Here is a 23,453-nt window from a genome sequence, read left to right on the forward strand (position 1 = left end):
GCATCCCATTAAGTGTCAGTTACCAGCTCTTTATTTACAACTTACAAAAGTAATCACATTTCAGATCTATCTGAGGAAATGAAAGACTGCTTTGATTTCTTTCTAAACTATGAATTTTGTTACCAAAAAAAATCCCACTGCATTAAAACACAAATGCTGATTATTAAAAAGTAAAGCCAATAAAAATGATCCAGAGGACAACATTCCTTAGTGAAGACCATAAAACAAAAGGACATGGGAAGGACGTTTTGGAAAAAAGCAAGAGGAAATTAACTGCCAGCTAGTCCTGGAAGCAGAACGGGTCACATGAACAGACTTCAAAACAAGTCAGATGCAGTACCCTTTCAGATACATCATTGATCATGCTTCATAGGATGGAATGTGGCTCCTCAGACACTGCCCACCACACCAGGAGCATTAGCGGGCAGGGAGTTTTGCATGCTGTCAGCTCCCACACATCCGGGCATATGGAGCGTTGTTCAGGGAGAGCAAAGAGAGAAGGGATGAGAAGCTCTTGGGTGTTTCATTGGGTTAAGCATTATTTTAAGCACATTAGAGAGCAGTTGTAGCTAGCTGCAGGCTTTGGAGGCAGACATTCATTCAGTTTCTGCCAGAGTTTGATCTAGGTCCATGTCTAGTTTTAATAAACCAGTGTCTGTAATAAAGGGCAAGGAGCTTGAAAATGTGCAGGGCTAAGATGTAATATCATATAGTTCATCCTGCAAGGCAGAATGCTAGTATCTCACTAATGCGTATTAGAGGTTGTTGGAAAGTATCCAAAAGCAAAGGACTTAGCTTATATTCTTGCTTTTATTCACTTTGCTCTATAGCCTTTTCCCTCCATTTTCCATTTTTCCATGTCAGCTGTGCTCACTTTTGCTGATGGTCTTCTGGAGGCAATGAAGCCAAGCCACCTTGGTGTTGGTCCTCCAGCTCTGAGAAACCTGGCTACAAGACCACACACACACACACACACACACACAAAAAAAAAAAAAAAAAGAAAAAAGAAAAAAGAAAAAAAAAGCAAGAAAAGAAATAACTGGTCATAAATTAAGTGTATTCCCAGCAGGAAATACTCTTGCCCTAATGAATCACACTGGATTGGAATATAAGAAAAATATCACTCATTAGATAACATCTGTATCAACCTGAAGATCACTGAAGTTTTTCCTGCTTTTTCCCTTGGGGACCACTGCCTTCTTCCAACATATCCCACATACCTGGCTGAATTTGGTGGCCCACCAGTGACCCCAGTGCAGAGCAGGGCAGGCCTCTGCATCCAGCTCAGTGGAAAGGCAGTGACCACAGGACTGCATCAAGCAGGTGAGACCAGAGCTGCTACCAGTTTATCACCCAGACACACATTTGTTGCTGATTTTGAGTGGAGAATTTGTGTTAAAGTTACAACCTTAGAGACGGGCACTCTGATGACAAAATAAGGGGAAATTTGGGATAACAAATTACATCATTAGAACATGAACAATTTAGGGTCTTGTTAAACCCAGGACCTTAGTCAGCAATGACACACTGGGGCAATATTATTTTAACTCTTTGACTCCTTGATAGAGTTAAGGCTACTCTGTCAGGGGTTCTGCTCACAAAGAACAGCATGGAACAAACTTCTGTTATCTGCAAGCTGCTACTGAAGCCATTGAAAAACTCCATTCAGCTTCATTCCTGAGAAACTGAGACAGCTTCTGGGCAGAGGAAGCTGGCACGGGCTGGTGCTCCAAATGCCTGAAAAGAAGAAGAAAAGGAACTGAGTTCTCCTGGCTGGGATAATAACATCTGCAGCTGCAAAGTCCCACTGAGAGCTTTTTCAGTTTAGAAAGCAAAGAAAACAGAAAGTGCAAAGAATAGGTAAACCTGCTGCCAGCTGCAGGATGCTGCTGCGACAGCTGGGACGACATCCCTCCCTTACTCTGCCGCTCCTCAGTACCTTCAGGATCACCTGTGGGAGCTGGGGCAGCAAATAAGCGGGAGTGAAGCCATCAACTGCAGCTGGACAGTGCTGCAGGAAGTGCTACAGGAATGGGACTGCAACTGATGGAGAAGAGCTGGCTGCACACATTGAACATCATGCTTGTGACATTCTGGCTGTAAAGTGTGGGGCAGCATGGGGTCTGCAAGCAGCAGGACCCCAAGCAGGGCCATAGTCTGCTGGAAGCTGTTGGATCAGGACGGGCTCTGGAAAATTTTTTCACAGTATTGTGAAGAGGAAAAGAAAAAAACATTTCCTTTCATTTCATCATGAAGGGAGCAGTGCTGGAAAGGTGGAGAAGAGGAAGATGTAATTACCTCCACTACTGTTCCAAAATAATTTCTATGCTTTCTGTTTCTAACCACAAGTAATCCTCCAGCTCACCCCGGAAATGAAATCATCCTTGCATCTAAAAGGAGCATTTTATTTACCTTCACTGTATGTTCCTGTGTCTGTTGCACAAACCCTGTTTTTCAAATCCAGGGCAGCACAACTCAGAGCAGCTGTGAGGGAAACCAGATGACAGTTGCTGGAAAAGCGAGCAGTTTTGCCCTGACCCCTTGGGCACTGTGTTAGAGCAGCAGCCACCACTGAAAGGCTGGTCCTGCAGCCATCTCCTCTTCTCCCCCTGCTGTGTTGAGCTCTCAAGCTCTGTGCAATCCTGATCACTCTGCAAGCAAATGGAAGCATTCAGCAGAGAGCTGCTTGGGCTTTTTTCCTGCTTGGAGTCAGGAGATACTGCCCCCCCAGTGCCCACTGAGGTTTGCATGCAGCAGCTCGATGCACCAAGGGTTAGGGTCAGCATGGAGCAATGGCAAGAGTGTGCAGTACAGGCCACAGCTCCCAGCTGGGTGCTGCCCCTTGGCCCTGCTGGGCCAGCCATGGCTGGGCAGTCCCATGCGGCAAGCGGAACAAAGAAGGCAGAGCTTCAACCTCTACAGTTTAAGCATGGGAATATTCTTTAAAAATTCAGCAAAGCTTTTATAGGGTGCTGGCAGCACAAGCAAGCCACGTGACATTGCAAGGCTGAGCTCGTGTGTTGGCATCCCCCGGATTTTAATGCACAGAATCACGTAGCTTTCTCCAAGGACACTTTGCACTTTGTTTGGCCTTGGCAACCATCAAGTTAATAGCAAAGCTTCTTCCAAAAAAATAAAATCCCAACCAAACACTGACTTTTGGCAGGCAGAAAAAGAATCCAAGGCACTGCATCACTTGGAACGAGCACTGTTTAGTGCTAATGCAAAATTTATGGCTGCAGCAGAGCTGAACCGTGCAGCTGCTGCCTCCTCATGCCTCAGATCCCAGGGGAGCAGCTCCTGGTTGCCGGGCATGGCTCAGACGGATGGGGCAGAAGAAAGGATGGACAGACAGATAGATGGATGGATGGACAGACAGATGGGTGGCATTTGGCCCCACATCATGAGAATGTGCTGGGGGTGAGACCAGAGTGAGCAGGAAAAGCACCGGTACTTGCGACTGCTAAAAGTGATTTCCACCTGGTAATTTCAGCAGCTGCTCTGCCCACCTTCCCAGATGTAAGTAGGAGGTGAGTGAAAATGAGAATGGTGACAGAGTCTTCCCCCCCACAAAGCCCTGTATCTGCACATTTTTAACTTCTCCCTGACCCTGTTTTAAAGACACAGTCATTTTTTTCCTTCTGGTACATGCTCTTTTTCCTTTGTTGTTCTGGCTAGTAAAAAAATAAGTGATAGTTCATCCAAGCTGTCTTTTGGGTGGTTACAGTCAATGATCACCAGAGCCACACTGCAGCCTCTGGATCCACCCAGCACTGCCCTCCCTCAGCTGGAGCCAAGGAATGCCAGAAGAGACACAGTGCCCAGTGCCAGGCAGCACAGCAGGAGCCCAATGCGTGGTCCCAGTGCTCCGCAGCAGAACTGGGCTTCAAAGTGCCGCTCAACAGCAGTGGGCTCATGCCCAGTAAAGCAAAGGGCATGTTACCAAACCAGGTGGGGAGCTAGCTGTCCACCCAGTGGGGATGCACAGCTGGGGATATGGCTGCTGGCTTGAAGCCCAGTTCCCTGCCCGTTTACACTGCTCTCCTACAGAGCACTGGTGACCTGAGCGTGCTGCTGCCTTCTGGAGGGAGGGGTCACTGCGCTGCTGGGCTTTCCTCCATTCTCTAACTTCATCAGTCCCAATGATGACCTAATTCTAAGTTTTTGTTTGCTGAACCTCTTAACAAAAAACAAGCAACTCAGCCAGCACTGACCTCTGATACACTTGCACTGAACTCAGGTCAAAACCATCAGCAGCATTTCATTTCCATCATCACTGCCGACACTGCAGACAGAAGCTATCAATGGACAACACCACACTCCCCCAGACCTGACTGCTTCAGAGCCAGGAGGAAAGGTCTGTGCAGCCACAAGCCTTCAGCCTGCAGCATAGCATCCGTTGTCACTGAAAAGGCTACATTGAGTGATCTGTGTACATTTCAATAATTCACATCCTCCATGCTCTAACTGCGGATACATTGTCACAGGCGGTGCATGCATTGCAGCAGGGAACGGTATTTGTTACCTCCGATGCCACTTCTTCCCAGTAGTTGAACGTTACAAACGCAGGCACACAGCCCCAGCCCAGCACCAATGAAAGCCACCTATGTAAGCTGAGTCCGGGACATAATTAAAACACGAGACTAAACAAAAACATTTGTGAGTTACTTGAAAAAACTCCGCAACACAAACTCGCTTTTGGCGCACGTCTGTTGGCACTCCCTGGCTCCGGGCACTGCTCCCCGCGCCCCCTCCACCCCGCGCCCGCCTCCGAACCGCCCGACCCCGCCGGCGGGCAGCAGCGCCACCCCGCGGTCACATCGCGCTTCGCCTCCCGCCTTCTCCCGCATTAGAACACAAGGGAAATACGCAGTCGGTGGGGATTTAACATCAGTCGATTCCAAAAGTCACTTCGGGCATCGTATCCTCTCACAGTTGAAACACATCTTTAAAGCTTTTCTCTGTCCCTAACAACGCTGCGAGGCAGAGGCCTTTGTTGTAAAAAAGCGGCCTCCAGAGCCTACTCCAGTTGCCACCTGCACACCAATCCAGAGATGGGGCAGCAAAGGGAGAAACCACTACTTCCCAGGCTACCGGCGGCATCTGAGGGCTCCCACGAAAAAGCAGCCCGGAAAGCTCTAGCGCCTGCTAGATTGAGGGCAAAATGGCTTCAAACTAAAAGAGGGGAGATTTAGACTGAATAGTTCTTTATAGGAGTGGTGAGGCACAGCAACAAATTGCCCAGAGGGGAGGTAGGAGGCCCTGTGCTTAGAAACATCCGAGGTAAGGCTGGATGGAGTTCTAAGCACCTGATCCAGCTGTAGGCAGGACGCCACACTGCAGAGTGCAGAGTTCACTGCAGAGGATTTGGACTAGGAGGCAGTTCTAAAGGTCCCTTCTAAACAGAAAGATTCTATGATTCTTTTCTAAACCAAGCCCACATACACATACCAAAATTCAGCATCACATTTTTCTACTTCTAGTAAGAGTACACAATCTTATTTAAGAAAGAAACTTAGTATTTTTCCTTTTTATAGGAGAACTATATTTAAATTTTTTATATACAAATTGAGAACACAATTGTTATTATATAGGAAACCAAAACAGTACAAATCAAAAACGATACAAAGATGAAACAGCTCTAATGAAGGGAAGCTCATAAGTCACACTTTTCTGTAAGATTGCACTCCTCCCATGTATACATAAGAATGCAGCTCCAAATAGGAAAAAACTGCAGTGCAAATTACTTTAAAACCCACAAGGGTAGCAGAATGCAGTGGAAGTAAATTCATAGTTGAACAGAGCTATCACATTTTATTTTTTTCTTCAGCAGAAGATGATCACATAAAACCAGCCAAGTGCTTTTTCCCCCCAAGCATGGAAAGCTTACAACTTTAGCAATTCTAGAAGCAGTACTGCGAGGTTCCAACATTTGTTACTGCTCAAGGATTCCACATAAAAACACACCAGTTTCTACAAATGAAACTGAATCTGATCAGCTAAATTCTTTCCTTCTCACGCATCAACCACAACAATTTTGCTGTACCCACTGGCCATGCAATTCCATGGTGACCAATTCTGACTCTGCTGATGGATGAGAAGAAGCCACAACAAAAAGAGATATCGGGGCAGGCTGACCTCGCAGGACCAGAATAACAGAAAAATAGCAGTAGAGCCCACTGCTCATTCTAATAAGCTCACTGCACTCTTGTTTATGCTCTCCAAGTGCAAAAATAGCCCGTCTCTTGAGGGCTGTGCTGCATTCATTACATGATTGGGCCTCAGAAAAGAGCTGTTCTTCAAGCAAGTTCACTGTCCCATGATATTCTGGCTCATTTGTGGTCTTATTGTAGAGGTAAAGCTCTGGAAGCAGGCTGCTACTCAACCCAAAATACACACTGCTCCACTGAAGCAAGCATTTTTAAACAGTGATCAGACTACAAAAATAGATCTAACATTAATTAAAAAACCAACAACCATACATTAATAGCTCTACTGGATCAACTTAAGACACAAAGAAAATACTTGACATAACTGCTGCAGTTATCCCTGATAACTGTTAGTACCATTTTTCTGAATGATGGTGAGACAACAGAAAAGGGTTACTGGAACTGAAGGAAACATGGTATTTCACAATTTAGCTTTTATTTACCCCTCAGTTACAGAGTACTGAATTGTCAGCCCCACCACCAACTCTAGTACCTGAAGCACTCACATACTAATAATGTTAACAGCAGGACAGGCAGACTCTCAGTTACTGTGCCACTTCTTTCAGAACACAGTAGGACTCTGCCAAGTCAGCACGGCAGTGACTACCACAATAGCTCAATTCACACACATTTTACACTTTTAATCCATATTATTTGATACAAGTATAAAAGTGGGACCAAGTTAAATAGAAAATATGGCTTCATATTGCTACTCATGGGATCAGAAATGTTTATGATTCATTCTTCACAGCATTGAAGTTGTCCTTAACAGCAGAGCAAAAGGCTATGACAGTTGGCCACAGTCAGTAATAACAATCTTTTTGGAGGTCTTCCCATTCTTGGAACCAAAGCTCTCAATTTTTTTCACAACATCCATTCCTTCCTTTACGTGCCCAAAAACAACGTGTTTTCCATCCAGCCTGGAAGAGAAATAAAGGCGTGTTTACTCTGCAACATACAGCTCAGTGAAAGGATGTAAGCAGATCTTCATAGCTGTCACCTACTGATCTACTCTGATTACAGGAAAGAAACAACTGCACCTCTAGTAACAAGAAAACCATTCAAGCTAAGGGCTTTAGACATGTTACAAGAGACCAAGGCCTTATCTTGCTGAGATTCTTACTTAAAGCTTTCAGTCTACTCCACAGCACAGAAGAAAGAACGGCTGCTGTATTTCCAACTACAATATGTGAAGGATAACAGTGAGGTAGGCCAGACTGAGCACTCAAGTTACACAAAGCTGTTTATTTTCCATAATGGATAAACTAAACCACAGCCAAAATAACTACAACACCTATGGATTCAGGCATCGATTCATTAGGTTAATATGCTAGGCTAAAAACATACCAGTCTGTTTTTGCAGTGCAGATGAAGAATTGAGATCCATTTGTATTGGGTCCTGCATTGGCCATTGAGAGAACACCTGGAACAGAAGCAGGTTTTAGATCAGTATAAGAAGCCTGTCATAGAAAAAACATTCCCCTCTACAAGTTTAGACTAATAATGGACAGAAGACATACGTGATGGTCTCCAAATGATTTCTAAATGATTTCTAACGTCAGCCTCTTGTCTTTAGCTATTCCCACCAGCCCAACCTCTCTTCCTTCCACAGCAAGAACTGTAGTAATATTTGAGCAAGCCTTAAGTGTAATTAATATCAGCTAACTTCTACTATGGTTCAACTGTAGCAGTAGTTCCTTGTACTAAGGAGGTAACCATCCAAAGAAGATACTTAACATTTAAGTCAGATATCTAGGTTTCCCTTTTTTTCTGGATTTTATTTAAGTTTAAAAGGATGTGCTTGTATTATAGTAGACAGAAGTCCCAGATTGATGTTTATTTTAAAAAATGTTTATTTACCAGGTCCTACATGCTTCAGTAGAAAGTTTTCATCTGGAAATCTACTGCCATAAATTGATTTTCCTCCAGTTCCATTATGGTTTGTAAAGTCACCACCCTGAAAAAGAAATAGGTTTTAACATTACTAGTACACAAGTGCTATATTACACCAGAAGTACTGCTGTCAAAATATACTCACCTGCTCTAATGTAGAAGTAATAAAAACATCAAATTTTCCTAAGTATGTTCATGTGCAGATTTAAAATCATGTAACTTGATGAAGAAGAAATAAACTAAAAGCAAATTTCTGCTCTAGATATCATTAATAATTTCCGACTGGCATCCCTAACTCCTAAAACAATCTTCCTGCATTACCATTCTTATTCCCAAACATACTGAAAGAAAATCAGTAGTACTTCTAAGAATTAAAAGGCCCTCAGGCAAATACATTACACCAAAATGCATAGCCACAAGCACACAAGGAGAATTTTGTCCCCATTCCCCTTTAAAAAAAAAATTCTTACTCCTAAGATCTGTCATCACTGTTCACCATTAACTGCTTTTCTCACATAAGGGCTGAGAGCTGGCAAAGCAGCAGCATGCAGCCACCTGGGCTCCCCCTCAGCAGGCAGACACATGCACCTGTCAGTGCTGACTTTGTATCACAGAACTGGATGGCTACGTGCAAACTGACAGATAACTGAAAAACATTCAGAATCCCTGGAAGTCATAATCCAGAACTTTCGTATTTATTTTTGTGAAGATACAATAGAACAGGCCATTCCTCACAAAAACAAGCTACAAATCAGACCTCTATACCATATGTTTTCCTTCAGGATAGCAGAAACCATCACTGTAGGTTCTCACCTACATCATTATCCTATGCTACATCCAAGGTACTCCATGCTTCCTCAGCTGCATGTGCTTGCTGGCATGGATGTGGCCACCTCCCTTAGATTACACGTGAAAACTAAAAGCCTAAACCAGAACCTTACCACAGCAACTCCCAAATCACAGAATCATAGAATCACAAGGTTGGAAACGACCTACAAGATCATCCAGTCCAACCGTCTCCTCATCACCATTGCCACCACTAGCACTAAACCACATCACACAGCATGTTGTTCAGATGCCTCTTGAACACTGCCAGGGACAGCGACTCCACAACCTCTCTGGGCAGCCATTCCAGTGCCTGGCCACTCTCTGAGAGAAAAAGTTTTTCCTCATGTCCAACCTAAACCTCCTCTGATACAACTTGCGGCCATTACCCCGTGTACTGCTCGTAGCCTGGGAGAAGAGGCCAAATCCCTCTTCACCACAACCTCCCTTCAGGAGGTTGTAGAGTGCAATGAAGTCTCCCCTGAGCCTCCTCTTCTCCAGACTGAACAATCCCAGCTCGAAAGGCAGCTCCTGAGCACTGTGCACAACTCACTGGCTCCGCTCCCAGAAACCACTGTACTGGCACACAGCAGTCATGCAACAAACATTGCACGTGATACTCATCTCCGTGCTCTCACCTTGAGCAATCTCTTCCAACAGCAACCTTGTATGCAATCCCAGAAGTATGCTTTGCATATCATGTGCAGTAAGGAGGCATCTTAATTACAAGTCATAGCCATCACCTGGACGTGACTGACTCTAATTAGGCATAGTGACTGCCTGACTCACATCACCACCCCATCTCAGTAAGTGCGAAGGCCTACGGATTGGTTCCTCTTGAAAATAATTGCAACCCTTGACAATATTTCACTTCTGTAGTGACTACCAAGTACTTCCCAGATGTTAAGTCACCATCTCACAGTATTATCAGCCAGCTATGTCCTCATTTCAGGTCCATTTGTGCAGACAAACAAAGTAGACAAGTAAGACCAGATTATACTGACTTCACAAATCAGTGGTACAACTGAGGGTAGGATTTCTGTTTTATTTATGACCCCAGCAAGACTGCTAAATCTTGTCAGTTTATCGGCACTTCAAAAGCTGAATTCACATTTTAAAGGCAAGATATTACATTTTTTACAGCAGATCTGTCCAGCTTCTTAGGTATAAATGGGTCATAAGATGAGGACTTCTTGTTCAAAGAACTGCTTGTTACAAAAAAACAAAAACAAACAAACAAAAAAAAGACCACCCCAAACAAGAATGAGGGACTACCACAGCCATCAATTAATACAGAAAGCCCATTTGATTTCCAGTTGTTTTCAAAGCCATTCTACAACACAATAGTGTTGAAATGGAGCTTTTACCAGGATTTATACAATCCACTGCACTATAGCAGCAGAACACAGCAAGAAAAGGGCTTCCAAAAAGGCTTTTTTTTTTTTAAAAAAAAAGTTAATATAGGCTTTATTTCAGAATTTTGAAAGGTGTCTTTTAAATCAAAACACAACCTACTTTAGATGCTGCCACCCCAAATTTACCCCAACGCTTTCTTGCTCCATCCTTCCCTCCCTATTTTTAACCCTGAAGCACAATGTTTACTGTAAACAAATTAAGCCATTAAGATTGGCCACCTATTCTCTGAACTGGCTTCAGGTAAGACTGCTTGTCATTCTACCCATAAACAGTTCTCCCAAACAAGTGCCAGTCACCAAGTGTGCCCCGCCTTAAGTACACTGCTATAAAAGCATGAAGCCTTAAGCCAAGTTGCTTTTTCTCCTTTAAAGTGAATCTACACAAGTGAATTTGCATCTACTTGTACAAAACATATGCCAAGCAGCTGCCACAGCAAGATCAGAAATGCAATAAGCAAAAGTGAGAGCAGGGACACTTAAAATGTTACTACTGGTATCACTGGTTCTAAAAATACATCAATAGCATACAGATAATATTAGAAGCAAAAGTAAAACCATTGGTAAACATTACCTGGCACATAAATGAAGGAATAACTCTGTGAAAGGTGGATCCTTTATAACCAAATCCTTTTTCACCAGTACAAAGTGCTCTAAAGTTCTCTAGAAAAACCAAAGCATAAAACATTATGTTTCCCATATATGATATAACATAGAATCAAACACAGTTAACTAGTTCCAAAGTTCATGAACCAGAAAGGCAGCATCATTGAAATGATCATTTTCATCCTCAAAAATCCTCTGCTGTATAGCTACAGATACAAAGCTGAAGTCTGCCTCAGCGCAGGGTACAAACATAGTCCTCCCCCCACACTGCTGTACCTTAAGTATAGTCCTAAGCCCCATCACTCTGGAATCAAACGTTTCATTTCTTGCATCTTATGCCTTTGCCCTCTACATTAATTGTGTAGATGGCACTTTTTTTTTTTTTTTTGAATGATTAATCCACTGGAAACTGAAAAAAGTTTTCAGAACCATGAAATAAGCAGATGAGGTTGGAAGCACCTGGGAAAACACATGAACTTTGTAACCTAGACATGCTGATTTAGTGCACATGGATAAGTGACCTAGCAGTTGACAACCCTGCCTGTGGCAGTGGCGCTGGAATTTGATGATCTTTGAGGTTGCTTTCAACCCGAGCCATTCTGTGATTCTACAGTCAACTAGTGGCAAGGAAGACAAACCCCTGTATAATGGCTGAGAATCAAAATGCAAGGGACACCATCCCTCACATCTACCCTTTCCTTTTTGTGGTTTGATTTTAATAGGAAGCAATTTGTCTTGAAACATTTATTCACCGACAGCCTAACATGGAGTGTACTGTTTTATTTTATAACTATAAAATAGTCATTGCACTATTGCACTACAACTATTTGAAATAGCAGCAGATTATATCCCCACTCATAGCACTGTCTGATGAAGTTCAGTGCACGTTTTCCTATTTAACAAATGGAGAAGGATGATGGAAATGGTTTCCACGAAGCAACAGAACATTCTTCTTCCTATCATTTCAAGCATGAAAATCACAAGATGCTGCCTTACCTGCTGTCTTTGGAACAACATCTGCTTTCAGCTGTAAGAAAAAAAAAATAGAAATTAGGTGACTTGTCTACATACACACAGAAAAACCTCTGTGTGACAAGCTGGCTCAGCTAAGCTCTTTTGCCCAAACACAAGGTATTGGAAAACACAAGCCACCCAAAAAATCTAATGCTTACTCAGTGTGGGCAAGCAATGGCCAGTAATGAATGCCATCCTTCGCTATGCAAATTTGGGCAAGTTAATGATGACTGACTTAAACAATATCTGAAAACAAACATCAGGGGGGAACCTATGACAGACCCCAGGGACAAAAGCCCCATTGGTATAACCAGAGCAGTAAGCTCTCCCTAGCACAGTGCCATCTGTGAAACCTTACAGAAAGGAAAAAGAAGAACAGAAATTGCTTAACAAATCTGACTTATGACAGTCAGGAACTTCAGTGATTGCTACACCTCTTTTTACTAATCCTAAATACAAGCACTATATGCCACCTAGAAAAAGCAGCATCAGATCAAGATGGCATACAGGGCATGTAATATCATCTAGACATTTACTAAACCTTACTGATGAAGAAGGAACTTGCATAGCAGTACTTCTACCTCAGACCATCTCAAACATATGTGTGCAATTAACACATACATCGACGTTTTCCTGGATGAACAAGGAGCTGGGCTCCAACCAAACACCAAATCGTTTCGGAGACATCCTTACGAACCACACTAATCTGTAATCTGTAAGCACGTAGGGACACGGGGGGCAAAGCCACCCCACGCTCACCGCAAGGCCAAGCCCAGCTGTGCCCTTAGCACGTCCTCGGGCTCGCCGCCGCTTCTCCGCCACGCAGCACAGCCCGCAGCGGCACGCACGGGCCTGATGTGCGCCGCTGAGCCCCGCGCTCTGACGGCGATGCGGGCTGGCTGTCGAGCTCGCTTCCAGCCTGGTCCGAGCCGCACAAACCCACCGGTTTGCTTAACAGGGAGAACTGAGACGGGGCGGAAGCACACGGAGCCTGACGCTGAGAACCCAGCGCAAAAGGCGCACGAGAAGCGACAGCAGGGGCACGGGACGGGCACCGCGATTCGCGGTGTGGAAGCGGAGCCCGGAGCAGCCGCCCACCCTGACTGCAAACCGCCCCTCGCCCCCTCCCCGCGCTCGGATCCGAGCTCCCGCCGCCTTCCCGCCCTCCCGTGACCTTGCGGCCCGCCATGCCGGCCGCCACCGCGCTCCCTGCCCCGCCTACCTCCAGCACCACGCGCCCCAGCGGCTGGTTGTCAGCGCCCACGTCCAGGTACACCAGCGGGTTGCGGGGGCCCGCTCCGTCCGAGCTGCAGCCGCGGGCTCCGGCCGCTCGCATGCAGGCAAGCCCCGGCCCCAGCAGCTCCCTGGGCGGGCGCACCAGGCGGCGGGCGGCGCTCAACGCCAACATCGGCACGCGAGCGGCAGCACAGCCGTAGGAAGCCGGTGTTCCCGCCCCGCCTTTTATCGGTTCGGCAGCGCCGCTGGCGCCTCCGCGGCTATTGGCTGTCCGCGCGCAGCCGCCGTGCCGTCGTCCGGCAGCGGGCTGTGATCCGGGGCTGGTTGGGGGGTTGCGTGTTTAGACCACGTCTGCCTTGGTTATGAGAAATGCTAGCTGATACTTACAGTGAATGCAAATGTAACGAAGGAGCAACCTATTCTAAGCAATAGATAGAGCAAGGGGTGTGAACAGCGATGTGCATGACTCTCAGATCACAGAATCACAGAATCACAGAATTGTAGGGGTTGGAAGGGACCTCCAGAGATCATTGTGTCCAACCCCCCTGCCAAACCAGGTTCCCTACAGCAGGTCGCACAGGTAGGCATCCAGGCAGGTCTTGAACATCTCCAGAGAAGGAGACTCCACCGCCTCCCTGGGCAGCCTGTTCCAGTGCTCCGTCACCTCACTGTAAAGAAGTTCTTGCGCACATTTGTGCGGAACTTCCTATGCTGCAGTTTCCGGCCATTTCCCCTTGTCCTGTCTCCACTCACCACTGAAAAGAGTCTGGCCTCACCATTCTGCCCCCCCACACCTTAGATATTTATAGACCTGGATCAGGTCCCCTCTCAGTCTTCTTTTCTCAAGGCTGAAATGTGCCCAGCGTCACTGTGTTCAGTGCCGTGGGCTTTAAGGGAGATTACGGAGGAAAATGATAGATACAATATGAGCTTTAGAAACTGTATCCATGAGCTGTATCTATAACAGACAAGAAGGATATACCTGTCTCCAAGATTGGCAAGCGCCTGTGCCAGGCCGAACGCTGCTGGTGAGGCAGGAGAGCTTCTCTGCAGCACCAGGGCAGTGACAGGAGGAGCAGCTGAGCAGGGAATGGTTTCCTGCAGTCCTGCTCAAGGAAGCACGCGTTCCTGGCACACAGGGAAGAACTACTGCACATCATCTGGTTTTTGTACGATGAGTACCAGTTGCCATAAGGTGATTTATTGTGGATTTGTTTAACAGTAGCCCAATCAACATGCATTTCTAATTGCCTTTTATGCTCTCAGCCACAAGTCCATTTTGGAAAATAGTTCAGTTCACCTAGCCATCAATCTCTGGTGACCGTAAAAAAATCCAACGCTCTGTCTAATGTTGTTTTAATTGCAGGAGCCACTAGAAGCACAAACCAGAATGAGCACTTGGGTGTTAGGTTTTGTGCATACCCGTAATAAGAGACAGTTCAGGCTTGTTATTTAATTAGCAAGACAAAAGATGAGCAATGAAAAGCATGGTCCTTATTTCACACTCTGAGCTGTTTTGCTCAGAGTTCTTGGGAGTCTTGATAGGCCAAGCAATGCACTCCCGCACACTTAGCGCTTTGTGAGAAGCAGAACAACTTGCTTTCTTTCTCAGTAGTGTTCTACTTGGGAAGACAGGCTAAATTATTATCTCGAGGATCATGGAACAAAGCCACTAAACCACCTGTCATGTTCTACCTCTTCACAATCAGTGAATTGAAACTTGTACAGATGGGATGTTAAGAACTCAGGAGTTACAGGGGAATCATTTTCCAAGAAAGGCAGAAAAAAAGCGCTGTAAAAAATCTGCCAAAAGACCACCCTGGATCACGAGAACACGAGGCTGAGAGCTAGCTGTGTGATGTGAAATGGTTTTAGAAGAGTAATGAACAGACCTGTGTGAAGATCTGCTCAGGGCCCTGAGCCTTGTGGGAAAAGGCCAGCGGGTAGGAGAGGCTTTGGCACAGCCAGAAGCAGCCCGGTGCTGATGATGAGTGAGAGTCCCATCACAATCAGTTTCTTTCTTCAAGGTTTTGGCTAAGCTGGAAGATAAGCTGAGAGGAGGGAAGGAATTTCATGCTGTTATCTGCTATGTGCATTTATTTGTAAATGGATACTAGAGCCAGAGAGATGGTGAAAGACCCTTCCATTATACTGAGTGATTGCAATGAGAAATTAGATCATACAAATGCATGAAGGGCAAAGAGTAGCCACTCAGTTACATGTATAGATGAGAAATGTTTCCTCTGATGAAGGTTTCATCTTAGGAAACATGAACTTCTCTGCAGCACACCATGTACATGAGAGGGGAGTTTCTCCACATGACTTCATATTAATTACCGACAAATTGTCATACAAGAAAAACCTTAGTCCTCTCACACTCCTTACAGCTATGATTAGCATTTTCCTTTCAGACATTAGGAGTGACCTTGCTTACCTGGAATTCATTACTCAGCCACCCTGCATAATGTATGGAAGCACAGTGCTCACACATGGGGTCATGTGGTGCTCAGGTGCCTGACTGCTCATGTACCACCTGAGTGCTTAAGGAACATTTATGGAGAGTTCACAGCAGGCTGGCAAGGCATGAGGAACATTACAAGTGAATGCAAAAGAAATGCAGCTCTTTCCAAGCGGGAAGGCATCAGAAGGTCCAGGACAGCCACTCTGTAGATGGGTGTGCAGGTGCTTTGCATAGCTGTGGATGAAGCTACTAAGGGATGGCAAATATTATGGGAGTCCGCCTGTGTTCCAAAACACAGACATTTCAGCTGTAACACAGGAGCTGCAACCTACAGAGAGGTCAAACCTCTCTGGTTTGAGGAGCAGGTAATAAGGTAAGTGTCTGAACTACTTTCAGAACTGGTTTGTTATGCTACTTTATTTTGAACAAGTAGGATGAGGCGGGGGCCTGGGCTGCTACTACTGAAAATGGAATTGCTCAGGAAATACATCCTGCAGTGGCTTTTTTGCAGGGAGTGGAGGTCAGCACCATCATATCTCCCAGGCTGGTCTGGGAGGCCGTCACAGCACTGGTGCAGCTGGAAACCAACTGTTGGCTCACCCACCTCGACCAGCTCCTGCAGAACCTTTCCTCTCACTGTATGACTCCGCTGCCTGTATCCCATCTCAGTTACATGGTGTAAAACCAAAACCAGAGGAGTACTGATACATCCTACAATCTCTGCCAAGAACACTAGAAAGGTGTAACCAGATGAAACAAAGGGAAAGAACATCACGCTTAACATTTTAAGACTATTGGGGTGGTAATGTGACATTCTAGGCTGAGGTGTGTTTTAGAAGTGAATTTTAGCTGTCACTCAAGTGGGACATGGTTGGAGTTTTTACAGAGGTACAGGCAGCAAGGTGCCATACCCACAGTCCCAGGCAGCTCCTCACCGGCAGCACAACAGTCCCCCACCTAAGGGTTTTAATGCTCCTTCCCCACTGCAGTACTTGAATTTCTGGAATAATTTGCTCACAGTTCTTTGGTTCAAATTGACCTCCTTTCTGTTCTTTTCCTCTTCAGAGTATTTAGCAGCTTTCTGCCTAATTATTTTCCTTATTGTGTCATATCTTCATGGCCCTTCTTCTCCTCTACTCTGTTCCATAAGTGCCCCGCTTTAATCATCTGTCTGGAAGAGCCTTGAATGTTCCTTAAATTTGTCATGCGTGTCAATCTGAATGATGGCTCTTTGAGCTAAGAGCTTCCTCTGTACCAACTATTCTGCCAGCACTAAACTGATTCTAACAATAATCGTAATTTTGAGACACCTGGGTTTTGGTTGTATAACTTCACAACAGAAGTTGAACGCTAAAAATATGGTGTTAGGCATCGTTTTTAACAAAGAACATCCAGAAATGTAGCTCCACTCATGTAATGGTTAAAGATTCCCCCAAGTTTTCCAGTTAACAATTCAGGGACCATCTTCCCAGTGCTGTTGTTCTGATTCCTTTCTACTTTTTTTTTGCAGTTTCTCTACAGAAAGGATTGCTTACCATAAGCATTAGTGCATTACCTAGTGTGGAAATTGATGACTTAGATGACATAATTACATATGACAATCACCTGAATATGCGGTGTCCCACCAAACTCAGCTAGTCTGTTGTCAAGTGAAAATTAACGTCTGTCGCATTTACAACTGAAGAAGTCATTTTTGGATAATGAAATGTTTGGTGAAATACTAAAAATCTCAAGGTAAGAATTTTTATTAGCAGCCAATGGAGACAGGAGTCCAGCTTTCCTACACTTTTGATCCTATCCCAGTGTCGCTCCTCTAAATTTTGCCATCAGTTTGGTAGGGGCAATATGAAAGTAATGCTTCCTCACAGAGGAACATCATTCATAATTTAGAAAGGAAATCTGTAAGCAAAGTATGATTTATTGTGAAGCAGTGTAAGTTGGACAGCTGGTGAGAGATGCACATGGAAAGTCCAAAATCTGTTGATTTTGCATGTTTAAGAACATACAGAAGGTGCATTCTGAGAAATACAGAAACAACAATCAAGGAAAAATAAGCATCTATTATAAATTTGAAATATACGAATAGATGGTGAAAATTGCTTTCAATTTACTTATGCTTTAAAACCTCAGCTCCAGAATTTCATTACTTAAGCATGGGGTACTTCAATAGTTTTTAGAAACCAAATGAAAGAGAAAAAAAAAAAAAAAAAGATGACAATCCTAACAATTGGAGCACTTTGAAAATATTTGGCTTTTTCTAGCATTTGACCAGCTCAATATGAAAAAAAAACAAACACAAAAAAGTATCTTTCGATCAGTTCACAGTAATCAATATGTTGATATGGGAGCACAGTGACAACTGAAACCAAATTTTCCAGAATAGTTTAACAGGATCCCCAGAACAGCACTATAACACAACTCTGGGCAAACAGCAATGTCTAGATTGTAATATTCAATCAATTCAAAAATTTGGACTTACAGAAAAAAAATAAAATTGGTAATCCTGAAACTCTTAGGGCATTCAGTAGAACAAAAAACGAAAATGCATAGAGAGAGTATTTAAAAATGGGTATATACTAGCATTTCTAGAGAATCTCAGTTCGTGTGCATTACTGTATCTATCAAGAATACAGTGAGATCACTGACTGGAAACATACTGGACAAAACTAGTAGACATATTCTATAAATGAAGGGAAACAGCTTTATCTTGTCTAGCCCACATACATTGACAATAGAATATTTTAAACACAAAGATGGAATTAAAGAACAGAAACCAATTTAGGTAAGGAGCTCCTGAAAATGCAGATAAGCCATAGAGCAGGCAAACCAGTAAGTCCCTCCCTGCCAGGCTGTTTGCTAACGCCCTGTAGGAGTCATGCTGTAATCGCTGTCTGCTTGCTTTTTAAATAGAAATGTTTAATTGGTTAGGTTCCTTGTAGGCTGTTCTTACATTCCCCTGGAAAATGCTGTACACTGACAGACACAAGACACCTCTGCAGAAGGTGCAGAGCTCTGACCTTCGTTCCTTTTAGAGAGAAGTGTGAGCTGGGCATTGGCACAATGACTGACATCAGGAGTAACATCCCACATGGAACTGGTAGGACTTCAGTGATACAGACAAAGGAAAACTGTCAGAAGGTGACACACTAGTTTTAACTCAAACTATGAAAAGGAAAGGTAGTCATTCACAATTGGAAATTCACAGTGCAAAAGGATTTGGGCAGACTTGGAATTGAAGCAGATAAGAGGGAAGTGGGTTCTAGGTAAAAATAAATAAAAACAAATAAAAAACTAGGTACACAAACATCAAATATGTTAGAAGAGTTTTAGGAAGTAATAAACAAAGAGCAGTAACATATGAGAATATTTATATTAAGTAAGAGTTGTACCACTTTTTCTATGTTATCTAGCTTCCTTCTTTAAAGAAAAGAAAGCAGCTCTATTGACACAGCACTTATGTGCAGGAGTCCCACTCCCACTGTCCAGTCAGCAAACAAGCAGATGGTGCCACCTCCATTTCTGTAGTTTGTCTCTTGCTCCTATAAAAGGCACAATCAGGTGTCTGGGAACATAATGCAACAAACACAAATAATATGTATTCAGAATTCCATACTGACTAGGAAGAGTAGAGAAAAAATGTAGGGACCTGAGAGTGTTCTGAAGTTGTTCAACAATGAGGCAGCATGACAAGCACAGGAGGCATAAGAGATACTCCCATATGTGGCTGCCTGCAACCACAGGAGAGCAAACATTGCAGGGCCACACTGACACAGAACAGAAGACTCCAGCATGTACTGGATGCATGCATCATACATATCCTGGTGTCAACATCTGGGAGAAGCTCCATCTGGAGAACTGCCATAGCCTTCTGACTTCCAAGTGAGCATGAAGAACAACCAGCACTGAAGGACATCACTCACATGCTTCATGCAGAAATACCTCCATCCTGAGTGCTGAGGCAGGTCTGTACACTGGCTGACTGGCCCTTCTGAGGAGCTTCCAAGAAAACAAAACACCAAAATGTTGATTAATTATTGGTTAGGATAGGTAAATGCATTGATTGCATTGTAAGTCAGTTTTATTACTTTATCCCGAATTACCATTTTAACTGATAATGCTAGCAAAGAAGGCAGAACTGAGGCAGAAACTTTTTTTTTCCAATTTTGAGAAAATGAATTTTTATATTTATCCATAATTACTTATGTGTATTTCAGTCAACAGCAGGGGCTTCTGTCCTTAAGAGGTAATTGCTGTATCTGACTTACAACGTGTAGATACTCACAGTGTGAAATGGTTAGGTTGTTCCTATCTATAGAATATATTTGAAAGGTGGGTTTAAGCTGAACACTTCTGCAAATGCAATATCCAGAAGGTACTCAGGAATTCTCTACAGAAACAAATCCTTAGCCTTCAACAAAGTGCCCTGTGTGTGACTGTGGCTAGTGACAGGTGTGGGACTCTGCCAGGAATGGAGCTGTGTGTGCCACTGCTGCTGCCAGTGCCCTGTGCATGCTCACGGAGTCATGGCTCGGTCTGCCAGCAGCTCAGGGTGCTGAGAGATTAAGCAGGCCTCAGAACTGCATTCTGAAACCAACCTTCAGCTTTAAGTGGGAATACATTAAAAAAAAAAAATCATTTTAGTTATCTCCCATTACTGATTTCCCCTAAATGACAGACTGCAATTAAAAGAAAAATAATGAGACTTGTGAGAATTTAAAACAAAAAGAAAGCTAACAGTCTCCCGTGCTGTTGGATGGTCAGTCCCTCCACTAACATCTCCCTGCAAGGATTACAGTCGCCTTGCATTTCAGAACACAGGTCAGCACAAGAGATAAGCCTCTTTTTGTCTTATTCATGTCATGGAAACATTTCATTTCAAAGAAATTGTTCTGTTTTTTGGTGGTATGCGGGACTATCTGTGCTGAACTGCAAGTCATCAATACAATTTCATGTCAGGGTCTTTTCTTCAACATGATCCTGTGCCTATCAGTGAATCTGTGCTCCCTATCTCCTAGCCTGGGTCTCTTCCATTCTGGTTTGCACCTTTTTCCCTTCCTGGAGCAAACCAGAAAGGTTCCCAGGAAGTGCCATCCTGCACACATAGCCTTCAGATGAACACATGAGCCCAGAGAGAAGGGCAAGTAGGGTGTTCCAAAAAGAAACTGACAATTTACAAAGCAGCTGCCAATTAGCCAGACCTTAATTTTGCAAATTTATTTAGGAAAAGGAATTAACATGAGCAAATGAGAATACCTCAGTGTTACAACAGAGTATATAAATGTCTAGCAATAGTCAAATAATTTGATCTTTAAATACAAAATAACCACATGAACACCTAATATACAGGTTTCATCTGAATACATATTTATTAGATAAATATTAGGTTGTCACATCATCTAACTACATACAGTTTTGCAAGACTAAAAATCACAATTATTTTTTCTGACCAGTTTAAAGTATGAAATGATTGCATTGTACTGTACATACAATGTACAAACAAAGACAATGGCCATTTTTGCGTGTTACGTCAGATTGTATTTTTTTTTTTTTTAATTCCCCTCTGATCGCGATATCAAAAATTGTACAAAGTATGAATTTGGTTACAATTTACTTTTTTTGTAATCCCCTTATTTTTCTTCATTATTTCTGTAGCACCCTAAAAATACACAGGTGATAGACTAGTACACGTAAGCTAAATATTACAAGTAGATAAAACAAAACAAAACGAAGGATCAGAGTATATTACAGAAGTGAAAGTGAAACGAATGCCGAGACTCCACAAACGCTAACAAACAGGATTCATTTTCCACATAAGATGGAGCTTCAAGCTTTTTTTTTTTTTCCTGCGAAATAAAAACAATGCACATTCCAAGGAAAATGAATGCATTTCTGTTAACATGTCTCTATTTGTCATTTACATATGTACAGATGTCCCTTGAGTCTCCGCTGCAGACATTGGCGTGTATCTGTCAGTCCTATAATAATGTCTTGCCAGCAGAACTGTAGATTTCTGTGGGTTCTTTCCCAGATGAACTTCCATAGGGAAACAATTAAAAAGTAAACAAACAAAAAAAGAAGAATAAAAATACTACTGGAATTTCATACAATAATTAAGCTTTAAAAGAAATGACTGTGATTACCCTATTTGCTAGGCTTTTTCTCTAAAATTTAATACGGCAGTGAACAGATAAAAAAATAACTAAATTTTCATGTAGAAGCATTTCCATACTGAATCTACTATACAGTACCTGATTTTAGCTGACATAGTTTTAAAACTGTCTCGTATGTCCAACATTTGGGAGATGGGTAAAAATCATGTTTTCTCTCATAAGTTCTGCTTAGAAACCAAACGCTTCTCTAAGCTCCGACATGTCAACCATCCACTTTAATGCTCTATTACTGTACAAAGCAGGTGCAAACACTGCTCCAAACATATTGCTAATATCTATGTGGGTTTGTTTTTTTTTTTCCCTTTATTCTTTCCAGCAGGTACTTTCAGATGATACATTTTAAATACTACCAGTTAGCAAAAAGTCAATTCTTAACATACCTGGTTTAAAATACTAACGCTGTGTTTAAGAGAAAAGCAATTTCAGGTGACTAACTTAGCTGCTCAGGAAACAATGAGGAGTGGATTAAATAGAATCAATTAAAAAATCTGAGCAAGCCATTCCATCTAGTACTGAGAAATGTTCTTTATTCCAAAACCTATGGCTTAAGAAACTTCCCCCGAAATGAAACAAAACAAAACCCTAAGGGCATAACGTCAGTTTATCATTCATCACCCCTGAAAATGACTTCAATACATATATGAACAATGCAGCAAAAATACAGGGGAAAACTACTACAGTAAAATGGCTACAAAACACATCTGTAACTGAAGAATGGTCTTTCCTAGTGTTGGCATGGCAGCAGCACCACACCACAACCGTGTTACCGTGTATTATACCAAGGTATCTTTAATATTCTGCAGAGATCCTCTACAGGTTGTCAAGCCTACATAAGAAAAAAGACATTTCTAAGCAGAATAAAATGTACTATACTGTTTCCCTCCCCACCCACCAGCATCCCTTCGTGTTAGTGTGCCCAGCTCTGCAGGCTGGAACACCAGCACAGTGATATAAATACGGTACCTTACGTACTCGCTGCTTGCCTTAGTGCTTCTTCACCCGTTCAGACAGCTGCTCCTAGGTGTCCTGCTCACTGGGGCAAAGGGACAAAACTTCTGCTGTCACCAGCCCACAGGCACCACATGGGCAGGGAACATCGGTTGGTTGGGTGATGGGATTTTTGCCCTAGGCAATCACTTCTTACTGTGTTTCCATGACAGAGCTGGGCCCTGATTGTCCAGGTACTGTCTGACATATCATTTCATTCATCAGGTAAATGGATATGAAGTTTGGGCTAAATTTTCAAAAGAAAACAGGTTGGGGGGGGGGGGGAGGGAGAGGGGCGGGAAGAGGGAAAAAAAAAAACCTCCCTTATTCTGTTAAAGAACCCTCAATTTTTTGTTGTTGTTTTTTTTTTTTTTTTTTGTTAAAAAAGGACCCATATATTTTTTTTCAGACAAGGTATTTAAAAACACCAGCAAAAGTATAATCAGATCATGAAAATGTTGAATATTATCAAAGACGATACTAAAATATTCACAAAGATATTTACAATAGCAATTCTTAAAATAATTGATTTTGCATAATGAACAGCGCCTTTCTTAAAAAAACTTGAAACAGGAAAAATATAAGTGTGGGACCATCTCTACATAATATGTTTGACAGATTCAATACTTCTACTGGAAAA

General features: G+C 43.2%; 1 protein-coding gene across 1 annotated transcript; it reads right to left on the bottom strand.

Annotated features, from left to right (window-relative positions):
- Nucleotides 1–5,787: 5,787 nt before the first annotated feature.
- PPIF (peptidylprolyl isomerase F) lies at nt 5,788–13,367 on the bottom strand. Its single transcript, XM_042863379.1, has 6 exons — nt 13,182–13,367; nt 11,942–11,972; nt 10,914–11,002; nt 8,070–8,166; nt 7,557–7,632; nt 5,788–7,129 (listed from the first exon to the last, which is right to left on the bottom strand). The coding sequence occupies exons 1-6, from the start codon at nt 13,365–13,367 to the stop codon at nt 6,994–6,996; spliced, it is 615 nt and encodes a 204-aa protein (XP_042719313.1). The 3' UTR covers nt 5,788–6,993.
- Between the last annotated feature and the right edge of the window lie 10,086 nt (nt 13,368–23,453).

The sequence above is a fragment of the Lagopus leucura genome, unplaced genomic scaffold, assembly GCF_019238085.1.
Source record: "Lagopus leucura isolate 7727_CA_CO unplaced genomic scaffold, USGS_WTPT01 Super-Scaffold_739, whole genome shotgun sequence".
Classification (NCBI taxonomy): domain Eukaryota; kingdom Metazoa; phylum Chordata; class Aves; order Galliformes; family Phasianidae; genus Lagopus; species Lagopus leucura.

What these genes read in the sequence shown, in the direction of transcription:
- PPIF (XM_042863379.1), bottom strand. Translation starts at nt 13,367, where the DNA reads ATGTTGGCGTTGAGCGCCGCCCGCCGCCTGGTGCGCCCGCCCAGGGAG. An exon ending in TGTTGTTCCAAAGACAGCAG is followed by an intron (nt 11,003 to 11,941) that starts GTAAGGCAGCAT and finishes TGGTTTTTCTAG; the next exon opens with AGAACTTTAGAGCACTTTGT. An exon ending in TGCACTGCAAAAACAGACTG is followed by an intron (nt 7,130 to 7,556) that starts GTATGTTTTTAG and finishes TTTCTCTTCCAG; the next exon opens with GCTGGATGGAAAACACGTTG.